The sequence below is a fragment of the Alexandromys fortis genome, unplaced genomic scaffold, assembly GCF_014885135.2.
Source record: "Alexandromys fortis isolate MF-2015 unplaced genomic scaffold, M_Fortis_MF-2015_v1.1 scaffold_18, whole genome shotgun sequence".
In the NCBI taxonomy this organism is placed as follows: Eukaryota; Metazoa; Chordata; class Mammalia; order Rodentia; family Cricetidae; genus Alexandromys; species Alexandromys fortis.
The window spans coordinates 15,197,444-15,211,466 of record NW_026067897.1 but is presented as its reverse complement, the minus strand read 5'-3'; the positions used below and the strand labels follow the sequence as shown (position 1 = coordinate 15,211,466).

At 47.1% G+C, this 14,023-nt stretch overlaps 1 protein-coding gene across 6 annotated transcripts in view; it reads right to left on the bottom strand.

Annotated features, from left to right (window-relative positions):
- Ptpn3 (protein tyrosine phosphatase non-receptor type 3) overlaps positions 1-14,023 on the bottom strand; it is a 142,914-nt gene that overhangs the window by 46,564 nt on the left and 82,327 nt on the right. For 5 of the 6 annotated variants that reach the window (XM_050165068.1, XM_050165091.1, XM_050165082.1 and 2 more), the window contains exons 6-9: positions 13,678-13,722; positions 9,384-9,436; positions 4,357-4,477; positions 3,173-3,260 (exon numbers count right to left, since the gene is read on the bottom strand). In XM_050165068.1, coding sequence (XP_050021025.1) covers positions 3,173-3,260; positions 4,357-4,477; positions 9,384-9,436; positions 13,678-13,722 — 307 coding nt within the window. The remainder of the gene's footprint in view (positions 1-3,172; positions 3,261-4,356; positions 4,478-9,383; positions 9,437-13,677; positions 13,723-14,023) is intronic. The other variant, XM_050165097.1, reaches the window with a different exon arrangement.

Genomic DNA, 14,023 nt, shown 5'->3' with positions numbered 1-14,023 from the left:
TCAGCATTTGGGAGCCACATGAGACTCAAACAGGCTTCTTCTCCATACAACGCCATACAAATCTCAACTTCAATTACTGAAGAGGCTTTAGCCATTATTAAATAATAAGGAAAAATTACACCTGTGGACATGACTCTAAATCCAATTAAGAAAGAAATGTTGCTTATGACTCCAATGTAACCACGCTGGCTAAGGGCTTGTGTGTTTGGCACAGCCATATATCATACAGAAGCAGAGGAAAACACAGAGAATTAAAGCTGTTTTAAATCCACTTGAGTATGAACAAGTAACATTCAAAGGGACAAGGGTTCCTTCCTTGAGTCACACGTGTCTCTGTTGCCAATCAGATGGCATAACTAGGAACCCAGGGTAGAGCCAGTCACAAGTGAGTGTGAACCTTTGGCCTGCCACTAGTTGCCTATGTCGCTGGGGGCTCAGGAGAGCCTGCATTTTCCTTTTTGCACCTTAAAGTTTCTATCAGGCTGAGAGCAGAGAAAATAACCAAGGAACTGAGAACAGGGCTGTGCATATGACGCTTTCGATGGAGAACCGGCACACGGCAGGTGCAACAAGTCATTTTCTCGTGGGGTGGGGCCATCACTTATGAGCAACAAAGGAACAAAGGTGGGTACAGAAACTAGATAAGGAAATGGTGCCGATACAGAGGAAGTCCTGAGTACTCGTGCTAAAAGCACACCTGGAAGCAAAGCCAGAATGGTGCGGGGAAGAACAAGGCTGTGGCTAGCCTGACGCTCCCTGAGAGGCGAGGGTGAGGAAGATGAAGACTAAACCTGGCAGTAGAATGCCATTAATTCCTACTCTGCCACTGAAGGTTTTTCAAAACATTCTATCAATGAAAAAAAAATTTGCAAAAGGACATACAACTTACCAGTTACATCCCAAAGATGTCACTGTATAAGAGCCAATATATTCCCCACCATTTATGAACCATGTTAGACCCTATCTAATGGAGAACTCTTGGGACAGAAGTGAAGCAAAGAAGTCAAGTGTTTCTGGAAGTTTCACACACAATGCGTAGCTTTTTAAACAGGCAAAAGAAGCTTGGATCATTTATTCAACGTTCACAGGCTCTAGCTCTCTCACCTGTGGAGATGCTAACTAAGAACGCCAATTAGCAAGGAACCACCCAAAGGGTTACCTATGAAAACACCTGGAACAAAGACTAGCCAGAAGCTGGTACTTAAGCAATACTGTGCGCGTGTGTGCAGGGGCGCATGTGTGTGCACATGCGTATTTGTGCGTATGGAGGCCAGGAAAACCCTGGGCGTCATTCCTTAAGAGCTATGGACCTTGGTCTTGGAGACAGGCCTGGAGCTCATCAGGAAGGTAGCAGAGCCATCCAGGGAGGCCCAGGGTCCTCCTGTCTCTGCCTCCCCAGTGCTTGGATGTCAAGTACAGATCACCTAGCCTAGCTTTTCACTTGGGTTCTGAGCTCAGACTCAGCTCTTCGTGCCTTTGTAACAAGAACTTGATGGAGTGAGCGATCACCCCAGCCCGATACCTGCTTCATGGAGGGAATGACGTGGGCCAATGGCAGGCAGAAATGTTAATGTTCGCATGATTAGCCAGTGTGGCGGTTTGAATCTGGAACTATTTAGACCAGGCTGGCTTTGAACTGACAGAGATCCTCCTGCCTCTGTATCCCTCGTGCTGGGATTAAAGGAATGCTCTACCATGCCCGACCCAGGTCTATATATTTAAGTGCCTGGTGCCCAGCTGGTAGACCTGTTTCAGAAGGATCAGGAGGCGGGGCCTTGTTGGAGGTGTGTCACGCCCCCATAATTTCTTCTAAAAAATTATTAAGCTTGAATAGGGCTGGGGAGATGGCTCAGTCAGCAAACTGCCCGCTGTGCAGGCATGAGGACCCGAGTTCCAATCCCCAGCACCCAGGCATGGTTGTACATGACTGTAACCCCAGCACTGAGAAGAAGGGACAGGTGTGGATCCCTGGAGCCCACGGTGCCACCAGCCAGTGAGTATCAGATCCAGTGATAGGCACTGCTTCAAAAGAAGAAGGTGCAGCGTGACTAAGAAGACCCTGGACATCAACCTCTGGCCTCCACAGGCATGCCTGCACCTCGCATCTAGCTACACCTACATACACACACACACATACGCGCACACACACAAGCATGCATACGCATACACTTACATACATCATACACAGATGTACACACATTACTGTATTTAAGTAACCAGCTCTAATCAATCTGAGTAACACTTAAGCTGTAAGCAGATACTATAAAGTTCATTAAATTGCCACTTAAAATGGATTTATAAAATCACACAAAGTAGAAAGGGGGCCTTTTGTAGGGGAAAGGGGGTAAAGGGGGAGGAGAGACAAGAAAGGGTGATGATGGGTTGAGTATGAGCAAAATACAATAATATGCAAACATGACAATGTCACTAACACCGCCCCCCCACCCCGTTTTGAGATGGGGGCCCAGGTTGGCCTCAATCTCACTATGTAGCTGAGGATAACCTTGAACTTTGGATCCTCTTGTGTCTTCCTCCAGAGTGCTGGAATCACAGATGTATACCAGCACGCCTAGCTTATACAGCACTGAGAATCAAACCCAGGGCCTCATGAATGCCAGAGAAGCACTCCACCAACCAAGAGACAGCCTGAGCCCCTAAATTCATCATTTTATATGCTTACTAAAAAAATTTAGAACACAGGAAAATGGGTTTTACCCATTTAGCCATAATATCAAACAGTCGTTGAAAGCTTCTAAGTCTCCTGTGCCTTGATCCTTCAAGTGCACAAGAGCAATTGACTGAATGACTGAGAACACTCGGATAAACCAATAAGTACTCAATAAGCTTTCCAAGTATCTCTCTCTTTAATTTTTTTTTTTAGATTTGTGCTATTTATTATTTCGTGTGCATGAGCGTTTTGCCTGCATGTATGCCTGGTTCCCAAGGAGGTTGTGAGCCTCCCTGTGGGTTCTGAGGATCAAATCCAGGTCCTCTGCAAGAACAAGAGCTTTTCACACAGGAGGGCTTTAACACTAAGCCGACTCTCCAGCCCCCCACCAGCTTTTCAAAGGCCTTACTTGTTACAATGGGAGAGAAACAACTCCCCCCAAGGAAGTCTGTGAACTTGCATAATTAGAAGTAAACAATAGTTTCTGAGCTAAAGGATACATACTCTGCCTCCGTGAAGCTCCACGCCGTAGAAGTCAAGGGTCCGAGCTATGTTGATGTAGCATGATTCTGCTTCAGACTGCTTTAGTCCACTGCAAGAGAAAAAAAGAAACTGCAAAACTCACTCAGTAGGTGGGGAACATTACCTTGAGCTTTTAAAAACTAAAAGTTTCTGGAAAACACAACAGTCTCCTGTAATTGTTATTAAAGGTTACTAAAATGCCTTGGGCTAGTACCCCAAAGCACTCTAACTTAATTCTACTGAAGCAGGTTTTTCTTCTTGTCCATGGACCCTGACCTCCTCTGGACCCCTCGGATTTTACGAAGAAACGCGCCCCACTTAATGGGCTCTCCAAGAGGTCTTCAGACAGTGACAACTACCCGTTGCCTTTCAAAATGCCTGCCTACATCGCGCCAAGCTGTTCAATTAATAGGTAATCTTTCATCTTTTTGCCTGTCTATTCTCTCAACAGTGGCCTCACGCTTCAAAGACCAGTGACCCTGTGCTATTTTCGGACGCTGACTTCTGTCCCAGGAGCAATTCCGGGAGAGAGGTCTGGCAGCACCCTCTAAGAAGGTACGCTGGTAGCTTGCCCTTTGTTTTTATGGCCTTCCCAAGAAATGCAGTGTCTCTGGAGGGCTGGCCTGGGTCGGCGTGGTCCTCATTTAATGGGGACAGAGCAGCTGCCACAGGAGCTTTGAGTCACATGGGGCGTGGGAAGAAGGGACTGGAAGTGGGGAGTATCAGAGTCGAGGAAAAGCAGTCTGACTCCAGGACCACCCACCCACCCTGTCAGCTCTCCTGTCTGTCCACTCAACAACACCTGAGGGAATGGCCTGTTTTCTTAAACGAGGTAAATGGCTAAAAGGTATGTGTGGTTCAATCAGCTTGGAGGCCAATCAATCAGACTGAAAACGGGCATTTCCTTGAGGAATTAGCTAATTTAACCCATGACCTCTTGAAGGAGGAATGTGCCGGCTATCACCCTCAATTCCTATTGCATTCTTAGGCTTCACAAAACCTCAAGGGATGCTAAATATGTATTTGCCACCATCCCAGTTTAAAGGCTGAAAGGAAGGAAGAAAGAAAACCACAGGAAGCCAAGGGGGCATCAAACACACAAAGTGATACAGTATCTGTAAATACCCGGTCTGAGTTCCAGCATTCCCCACACCCCATCCCCGCACCTGTGCTGCTCATGGAGCGACTCCACCTTGCTTAAAAAGTCATCATTTTGATCTGGTATGAACTGGCTGTCGGCAAGATAGCCTGGATGGTGTATGGAAGGATTAAAGTCTCCAAAACGAGCTATTAAGATACAATGGGGAGGGGAGGGAAAGTCATAATTAGTCTTGCCTCTTCCGTCTGGTCGACATCAACAAGCATCGATAACATCTCTAGAAATACCTTCCACGGGGAACAGTTCTGATAAGCTCTGAGCCACGTGAGCCAGTGCCTCATTAGTTTCCAATTCCACACTTCTAATCTGAACCTCTGCTTGGGGCCAAATTCCGTGTAAGCGCAAGGGTGGCAGGTGAGGGGCGGAGGCGGTGACGTTCACAATAATGTGCTTAAAAAGATACCGCCGGGATGCTCTTACAGGGCACCCAGTGAGGAAGCATTAATGTATCTTCATTGGAGTTCGCATTAAAGAGAAAGAAACTGAGACCCAGGGAAAAGAGACTTAGCCCTGATACGGGCTATTTTCAGCAGAGTAAAGACCTAGGTGACACTGGCCTAGGTTGTCACCCTACGTTCCCGGTCTGTCCATCCAGTGAGCTGCTGAGTCTTCTCTTGATGCCCGGAAAAGCCAACCAAGTGCTGTAAAAAACTGCTTTTCCCAAGCCCAAGGCAGAAACCGCTCCACATTTCCTGTTGGATTTTTTAGCTCACGGAGAGCCTTCGGAATCATTTATTTGCTCATCTGTCCTGTTAACTGGTTGTTCCAACCCAACTTCCATGCGACAGGAATAAAAGTATAAGCTTCTTGCGTTAGCAAAGTCACTGACAAACATCTGGATCTCGGCATAAGACCAGCGAGCCTTCCTGCGCAGAACTCGGGGATAACCACTAGGGGGAAACGTTGGCAGCCACATCATACATATTTGCAAAAGCCTGGGGAGCTGGGTGTGGGGGGCTGCAAAGGAAGTCAATGACATCACCTCACTGGAGGTCTTGAGCAAATGTCCGCTACATCCCCAAAAACATGGGTAATACTTTATTCCTATTAAACAGATAAGAAGAAGAAAAGGCAGACCTACATCCCTAGACTCCCACCACAGAGGCCTGTCTTATCTATTTGCCAAATACATGCCCCAAATTTGTTATCTCCGGTACCCATGCTTCAAATGATGGATCTGGCCTGATGGGCAAGTCCTCCACCTGCTATTCTTCCCACTCTAACTTGATCTCCGAGCCTCTTCTTGGGGCTCATTCCTCCGATACTTTTCTAGACTACTTCCCTTCCCCTCCGCAAGCAGTGTAGGGCTCACACTCGGTGCTTTTTCTCAGAGCCTGAATCCCCACCAGGATGCAGAGCCCTTAGGGAGAGAAGTAAGCTTCCTTCATCCTGAGGCTGATCCAGAGCCTGCTCCTAGCAGAGACTCAGAAAACATTATGGAAAAACTACAGGCTTTTTGAACCTTTACTTGTGCCTCGCAAGCTCTTGACTAGCGAGCAGCCATCTTCAGCCACTGTGTGGAAAGTATTTTGTCTCTTGAATACTATACTTTCTAATCTAATAAGAAAATGTGCTTCAGTTAGCAGATCACAGACAGAACTTAAATAACAGACATTCATAGTTAAACAACCTGAAAAATATATCAGACAGAATGTAGTTAGTATAACATTTGAGCTGCTAATTTTAAAACTAAGAATTAGTCCTGTGAGAAATGTATACATAAGCCGGGTGGTGGTGGCGCACGCCTTTAATCCCAGCACTCAGGAGGCAGAGGCAGACGGATCTCTGTGAATTTGAGGCCAGCCTGGTCTACAGATAGTTCCAGGACAGCTAGGGCTATACAGTGAAACCCTCTCTTGAAAAACAAAATAAAAACAAAAACAGAAAGAAATGTATGCAGAGCATGCAAATACGTGTATATTTATATGTCATGGCTATAGGACTATAAAGAGGTTAAACTTCAAACTGTCTGACAACCCATGATTTGTTTAATATGACAGCAAAGCAGTGTTTTCTACCTTAGTCAGCTTATACCTTTTAGGCTCTAACAATTTTTTACAACATTATTTATTTAATGCAAAGTATCCTTTTGTTCTTGTTGTTTTTTTAAGACAGGGTTTCTCTGTGTAGCCCTGGCTGTCCTGGATCTCACTCTGCAGACCAGGATGGTCTCGAACTCAGAGATCTGCCTGCCTCTGCCTAAGAGTAAAGGCCTGCACCCACACTGCCGGGCCTCTAATGACTTTCTGTAGCCACAGTTCTATCCACCTCCCACAGTGGGAAGTCTGACGGCAGAGGCAGGCAACAGGATGTCTTAAACACAGGTCTTTAGTTTTCCTCTAATAATAGCTTATTGCCTATCATGGGTGACTTTTAAATTTAGTTTTTATTTCCCATGTTGTGTAGGGAGGTCAGACGCCAGCTTTCAGGTGTCAGTAAACTCCTTCCAGTGTGGGTTCCTGACTGAACTCAGGGCATCAAGCTTGGCCACAAGCACTGTTATACAAGGAGTTATCTGGCCCACCCTACAGACAACACGGTTTTCTTCTGGACTGACAGGAAGACACAGTAAGAGTTAAAACTACACGAAGAGTTCTTCCTACAGTGGTTAGTGATCTCTTCCCTACCACCTTCCAAAGCAGAACAGACATTTCTAGTCCTGTCCGACACCATGAGGCCCGGAAGGTCAGGTCACACAGATAGAAGCCAAGACCCAGGCAACACGGCTTCCATCCCTACCTATTCTCACTGACTCGGTCAGTGTTGGTTCAGCTATGAGAACTTTTGTCTAGGGGCCACCTTGAACTTCATTCAGTATTTAATCTGAAGCAGCCATATTGCCAAGTTCCAGCATCACCGTCATTCACAGGTGGGAAGCCTGAGGTTCAATGACAAATGGATAGGGTAGGGCTAAACTGAGCACAATTCTCCCCTTCTTCCCCTCAGCCCTCATCCTCTAACGGTGAGCATCCACCTTGTCTTCAATGCGAGAAAGTCCCTGCCCCTGCCTCTGTCACTGGTCAGTCCGGAAGAAAAGGGAGCCATGAATCTGGAGACTGATGAAAACACGCTGACTCTGGCTATGTATTCAGAAAACACACTGTTCTCTGGGCATGACATGGCCGGCGCCATCTTAATCACAGCAGCCGTGATAATTGTCCCGGAGCCTCACAAGACAGTGCCTATTAACTCCTAAAAGGAGTGAGGGTCGTTAGACTGTAGAACTCATTCTTTCCTGCCTACTACCAGCCACATGCCACCCTGCCCCAGCTCTTCCTGGTCTCAGAGGGTGCTGAAGTACACAGGTGGATGCTAACTGAAGGGGTAGCTCTATTCATGCAGCTTTTGAGGAGGCCATCACCCATGTCGGGTGGAATTTGGTGAAGCAGCTCCTTTTAAAGTCAGCCACGCTCCTTTAAGTATAAACCCGGTGGCCAACTAACCTGGATTTGGACGGAATAGTTTCTTTGGTCTGTGGTTGGTGCCCTATCTGTTGGCTCATATCTTCCCAGGAAGCATCACACACTGGCCATTCCCCATGTGGGTGCCACAAGCTGGTCTGCCCCAGAGGTGACGCAGAAAGAGAGCAACCTCTTTTGAGTTTCTCATCCTGAGAAGAGGAGGCGGGGAAGATGGGGCTGATGCTGGGTGCCCCGCCTGGCTAGGAGGCTAGCTGTATGCTCAACATCGTGGGGTCAACCCCAGTATCCCTCGTTCTCCCACTCTTTGGTTCCATGCAGAAGGCAGGTAAGCTGCAGGTTCACCAGCAATGTTCTTCACCTCTCTGGTTGCTATCCTGGTTGCTAAGGGAGGACGTGCACCTGGGACCTCCTCAGCAGCCTTTTTCCTTTCTCTCTCTTTTGCCGTGATATTTCTGAGGCCACAGAATGATGGGTAATTGGGTCTGCATCTGCTCTGAGACCTGGTCAGAAAGACCTAGGGTGCTTCCTTAGCCACCTGCCATGTTGGCTAAGACCTCTGGAAAAGGCAGAGGGGACAGACACTCCAGTCTTAGGCTGCTACACAGATCAATACAAGTCACACGGTGCTCTATGCTGACACCACACAGTGAACAAAAGGCAAAGTGGCATTTCACTTGTCATGGGATCTGACACCGAATACAATTAACTTTTAATGACAGAATGAAGAGATTTCTTCGGTAGCTTAATCAGCCTTAGAGGGAAAACTTTATCTGGATTTTCTATCCACAGTGGTACCCGTAATTACGTGTGGCTTGTTCAATTGGAAATGCATGGAAATTGCAAAACCAAGATGGGATTTCAAAGATTTAATTAAAAAAAAGAAAGAAAAGAAAAAGAAAAAACCCTCAAAAATAGCTCATTCATTTTTTTATGCTGATTATATATTAAAATAATATTTAAGTGGGCTAAATAAAACATTCAAATTATCTTCTTCATACATATTTTTTTTAAGGCTAGCCTCAAGTCATCCAGGCTGGCCTGGAACTCACCATGGAGCCAAGGACAACTTTGAACTTGTGATCTTCCTGCTTCTGAATGGTCACAGACCAGTACATAACCCACATAACCCATTGGCTACACTGATGCTCTGAATATAAATTCATAAGATCTCAGCAGCACTTTAGATGGGCATCAGGCAAGCAGCAGGGGTGCCTTCCAGCAAATTCTGTAACCCAGCTGGGTCTCAGTTTCCATGTTCGGAGGGGGCAGGAGATATAAATATTGTTCCGCAGGGGTTTGTATGGAGAGCAGTTCCAAATACCTGGGCAGAGGCTCTGGAAAAAGCCGGGTGTAGCTGCCTGCCGTTTCATAGCTCCCTGGGGGAATATAGACACCACACCGCTCCTTCCCCCGCCACACTACTGTCCATCCGATATCCCCAAGTAAGAGGAGAGTGTGGGCCAGGTTAAAAGCTTTACTCTCAGGACAGCACGAGGCGCTCCATCCCAGGACCCTGGGGGAAGAGACTACCTCAAAGAGAGCAGCCAGGGGCTTCCTCAATATGCTAGCTGGAACAAGATGGCCACCACCTAGTCAGTCTCCCTCAACTTACATTGTACGGCATAGGAGGCTAGAACCACGGCTGAGTTGAGAGGGCACGTCAACCTGTCGGGAGAGAGGAGGATGAGGTGAGACAGAAGAACCATGGGCACGCATAAATCACGGACAGTCTGTGGCTTTCTTTGTTCCCTTAACTGTTAATGAGCAACATGAATCTTAAAGGCAACTGCGATACGAACTGTTCTCAAATGATACAGGGAATACTTTCGAGAGTTTTTTGATTAAAAAAAATAACTTTTGGTTTAAAATTATAACCACCACAAAGGCCAGGATGCTGACGGTCTGAGGTTGGGTAGCACGCTCATATTGCAAGAGGGAAAGGGAGGAAATGGAACCTGAGATGCAAGCAGCCTTCCATGCTTTCTAATAGACCCGAGACTCGCTGGGCTCTGACTACCTCTTACAGGACTCTTGGATACGTCTGTCCTGGAATGGTGACACCTTTTAAAATGGAAAAAGGGCGAAGAAAGGCATTCTATGTTTTAACAATTGCAATTACTTAATTCACTAACTCCTGACGATTCCTCAACCCACGGACCTTGCTGAGGTTTTCAGGACTCAACCATCTGCCTGTCTCTCTGTCTTCTGCCACCCACTAGGAATCCAGTCCTGGCCTAGATTTGTTCTTATTTCCAGTTAACCTCACTGCCCCCCCTCCCCCAGATGCCTGTTCTCAGCACCATCACCAGTCTTTGTTCTTTTTTTTTTTTTTTTTCTCTCTCCATTCAAATCTGACTCTGTGGTCTGCTCAAGACCTCAGCCACCAGACCTGGAGCAAGGGCCCCTGCTGGGCGGAAGAATGGGCTGGGAAAAGCGTCTTTACCAGCAACACTGGCAGACAATGAGATTTTTAAAAGCATCTTCCAGCCCGGTGGCAAGCGGAGAGAACATGTAGTTTCCATGGCAGCCTATGAAGCTCGCACGTGTGAGTCATCACTTGCCTGTCTAATGGGGTGGCCCCCAGCAGTCCCCCTTTCTGTCCACTGTACTCCTGCAGGTTCTTGAGGTACATACGAAGGTTGCATCCCCTATCTGAAGGCCCCCTGGTCCATGAGTAAAGCAATTCTGAGTGTTCCAGTGGAAACTCGTGTCTCTCTGGATCTGTGGATGCTCCTAGGGCTGCTCATTATCTGTCCATTCTGAATCACAGCATCTTCAGGAGAGTGGGAGGGGGGGGGAGACAGGTAGGTGACGAGCACTCTCCTACCAAGATGAGCTTACTGTCTAGCTAGTGTCTTTGCTAGAAGATGGATTTGGGGGACAGCCAAGAAACAAGCTATGGAGGCTGAGACTAAATGGAAAGAACCTATGGAGACTGAAGGGAAAAAAAAAATTCCAGCTGGGTGGTGGTGGTGCACGCCTTTAATCCCAGCACTCGGGAGGCAGAGGCAGGCGATCTCTGTGAGTTGGAGGCCAGCCTGGCCTACAAGAGCTAGTTCTAGGACAGGCTCCAAAGCCACAAAGCCACAGAGAAACCCTGTCTCGAAATACCAAAAATAAATAAATAAAATCCACAGAATGGTCGCTGTTCAAACACTTAGTCCAGAGCAATAACAACCTGCATTCTCCTCTCAGGGTCCCATCTACTCCTATGCAGATTTCTTTCTCTGGGGTTCAGGCCTCTGTGTGTCAAATAAAGGGACCGCCCTGGATGACCCATCTCTGCAGAGAAGAGATGGTCCTACAGTACCAGTTACCAGTGACTAGTCAAACCAGTCAGAAAAGTTGATATCTTGAGGTAAATGCTAATGGAACCATAATATCCTTGGCCACAGATGTCCTAATGCACACCTGGGATGAGCCTGAGAGCAGGTGGTGAAGCCACCTGGGGACCTGACAAGGCACTACGGGGGCCTACTTCAGGGTGTAGATTCCTCCTAACTCATCTGGACGCTCCAAGGAGCATCTTGTTTGGGAAAGCAAAAAGGAAGACAATGTAGGCCCAGCGTTCTGAGTACAGGAAGGCTGAAGGGGAGGCCCTGGCCAGGTGGCCAGCACGGGCTGGAACCTGCCCCATAGAACAGGCACTAGGACGGTATTTATGGAAAAACAAGGTGTCTGAACATAAGGGAGCCAGAGAACGGGTTTCCATGCCTGCAGAGAACAGCCCAAGAGGGGGAACCAGGCATGTTCTGAAGAATAATGAGGCTGACTCACAATGTAAAAGAGGAGTCCCCAGCCTTGGTGCACAGATTGTGCTGGGGGGAGAAGGGATGCAATGGGGAAAAGATACAGAGAGTTGATGATGCTCCTGTGGGGTGGGCTGTGATCACTAAACAGTCAGCGGTTCTGCTAGCCCCTCACGGAGGCTCCCGTCTCTGGCCTGCAGGACCGGAGCAGAGGGAAGCGCTGGTCTCTTTCAGCCTCTCCGTGCACACAGACACGTATTGGCCCTCTGCTTTAAGACCTTGCAGCTGCTCTCTTCTGTCTGGTGGACTGAGATACCCGCCTCCACTGGGTATGAAAAGCCCGCCCTCTGTTTTCCTCCAAGTCCACCACATATGGCTTCCAGCTGGAATGGGGGATGGGAGAGCCTTCTTGCTGTCCCGGGGAATCCAATTTTTATTTTCTCCACCAACCCTAAATTTGGCTTATCTCCAGCAACCCACAGTGAGTTTTCTAGGCCACAGTAGCAGCAGAGCTCCTGAAATCCTCGGTCAGCTGTGACCCCCCCACTACCCACACTGGTCTCACTGGCCTCATGGGCTCCTGTCTCATGTCACCCGGCACAACTCCCAGCCTCCTTGTGGTGCGGCAGGCCAGTGGCCTCTGATGACCCTCGGCAGTAGAACTAAAGCCCCTGGAAAAAGTGGGGGTGAGTAGAGTGGAAGTAGATGGGGCTCTTTTTCTGCTGTGGATTTTTTTCATAAGACAAGAAAATGCTAAGGCACCAGGAGGTCAGAGGGCTCAGGAGGCAAGGGCACTTGCTGCATACACCTGGTGACCAAGTTCAATCCCCTGAGCCCGAGTAGAGGTGGAAAGAAAGAACCAACTCCACATGTGTACGATGATGCATATGTGAACACATGGGCATATTCACACACACACATTCATCATGCATATATGCACACACAGACAAATGCACACGCACATTCATTCATTATGCATATATGCAAACACACATTCATTCATCATGCATATATGCAGACAAATGCACACGCACATTCATTCATTATGCATATATGCACAGACAAATGCACACACACATTCATTCATCATGCATATATGCACACACAGACAAATGCACACGCACATTCATTCATCATGCATATATGCACAGACAAATGCACACACACATTCATTCATCATGCATATATGCACAGACAAATGCACACACACATTCATTCATTATGCATATATGCACAGACAAATGCACACACACATTCATTCATCATGCATATATGCACAGACAAATGCACATGCATATTCATTCATCATGCATATATGCAAACACACATTCATTCACCATGCATATATGCACACACAGGTATATGCACACACGCATTCATTCATCATGCTTATATGCACACACATTCATCCATCATGCATATATGCACACACATTCATTCACCATGCATATATGTACACACACATTCATCCATCATGCATATATGCACACACATTCATTCACCATGCATATATGCACACACAGGTATATGTACACACAGGCATATTCACATGCATTCATTCATCAGGCATAACATGTATGCACACACAGGCATATGCACACACACACACATTCACTCTATCTCTAACAATAATAAATAAACATATCTTTAAAAAGAAAGAAAGTACTAAGGATTTGGAAGATGGGGTTCTGTGGGCTTGGGATTTTAATTGTGTTTCTAGCCACTCGCAGCTACCTTCCAAGCACTGGGACGGCCTGGATATACCCAGAGTCCTGACTCACAAACAGATGCTCACATCTGAACACAATTCCTTCCAGAGAGAAGAGGAATCACCCAGAAGTACCATGGGCTCAGCAGCGCCTCTAACTTGCACCTTTCTGCTACCTGAACTAAGGCCCATTTCACATCCAGGGTCTTTTCTTCCCCTTTAAAATCCCCAGGTCTCTACCAGAAAGACCCCTGGATCTTTTGTAATAAGAATAGTATGGAACAAAGTTTCTCGACCGCTAGCCTCTGTAAACCAAGGCGAGTTGAAAACAGCCCAACATACGGGTTTTGTTTAAATTGAATTCTGCTGCCAGGAATGAGTGCTCATTAGATTAAAACCAGGAATCTGGCTAGCCTGACAGGAAAAGAAGAATACGAAATTCTCATTACCTTCCTTCGCAAACATCCATCTTCAGTTGTAAGAAATACAGATGCCTGGGAAACAATGGTGTTTGTTAGCGAATGCTCAACGTGCGATAAGCAAGCAGCAACAACAAAAACACACTTTTAAAAAATATATGTACGCAAATACCATTTTACCTATTTGAAAACCTGCCTAGGTGCCCTGTGCTAGGGCGGGCTGAGGGGATGGATGGGGTAGGAGTCAAGGGTGCCCTACTTGCTGCATGAGCCTTCTTAACTAGGCATGGGGACCCCCAGCATTCTGTACAAGCTGCCCCACACACTCACAGGTCACTGCTCTAAATACCGAATGGACATGTCTACCCCTCCCCGC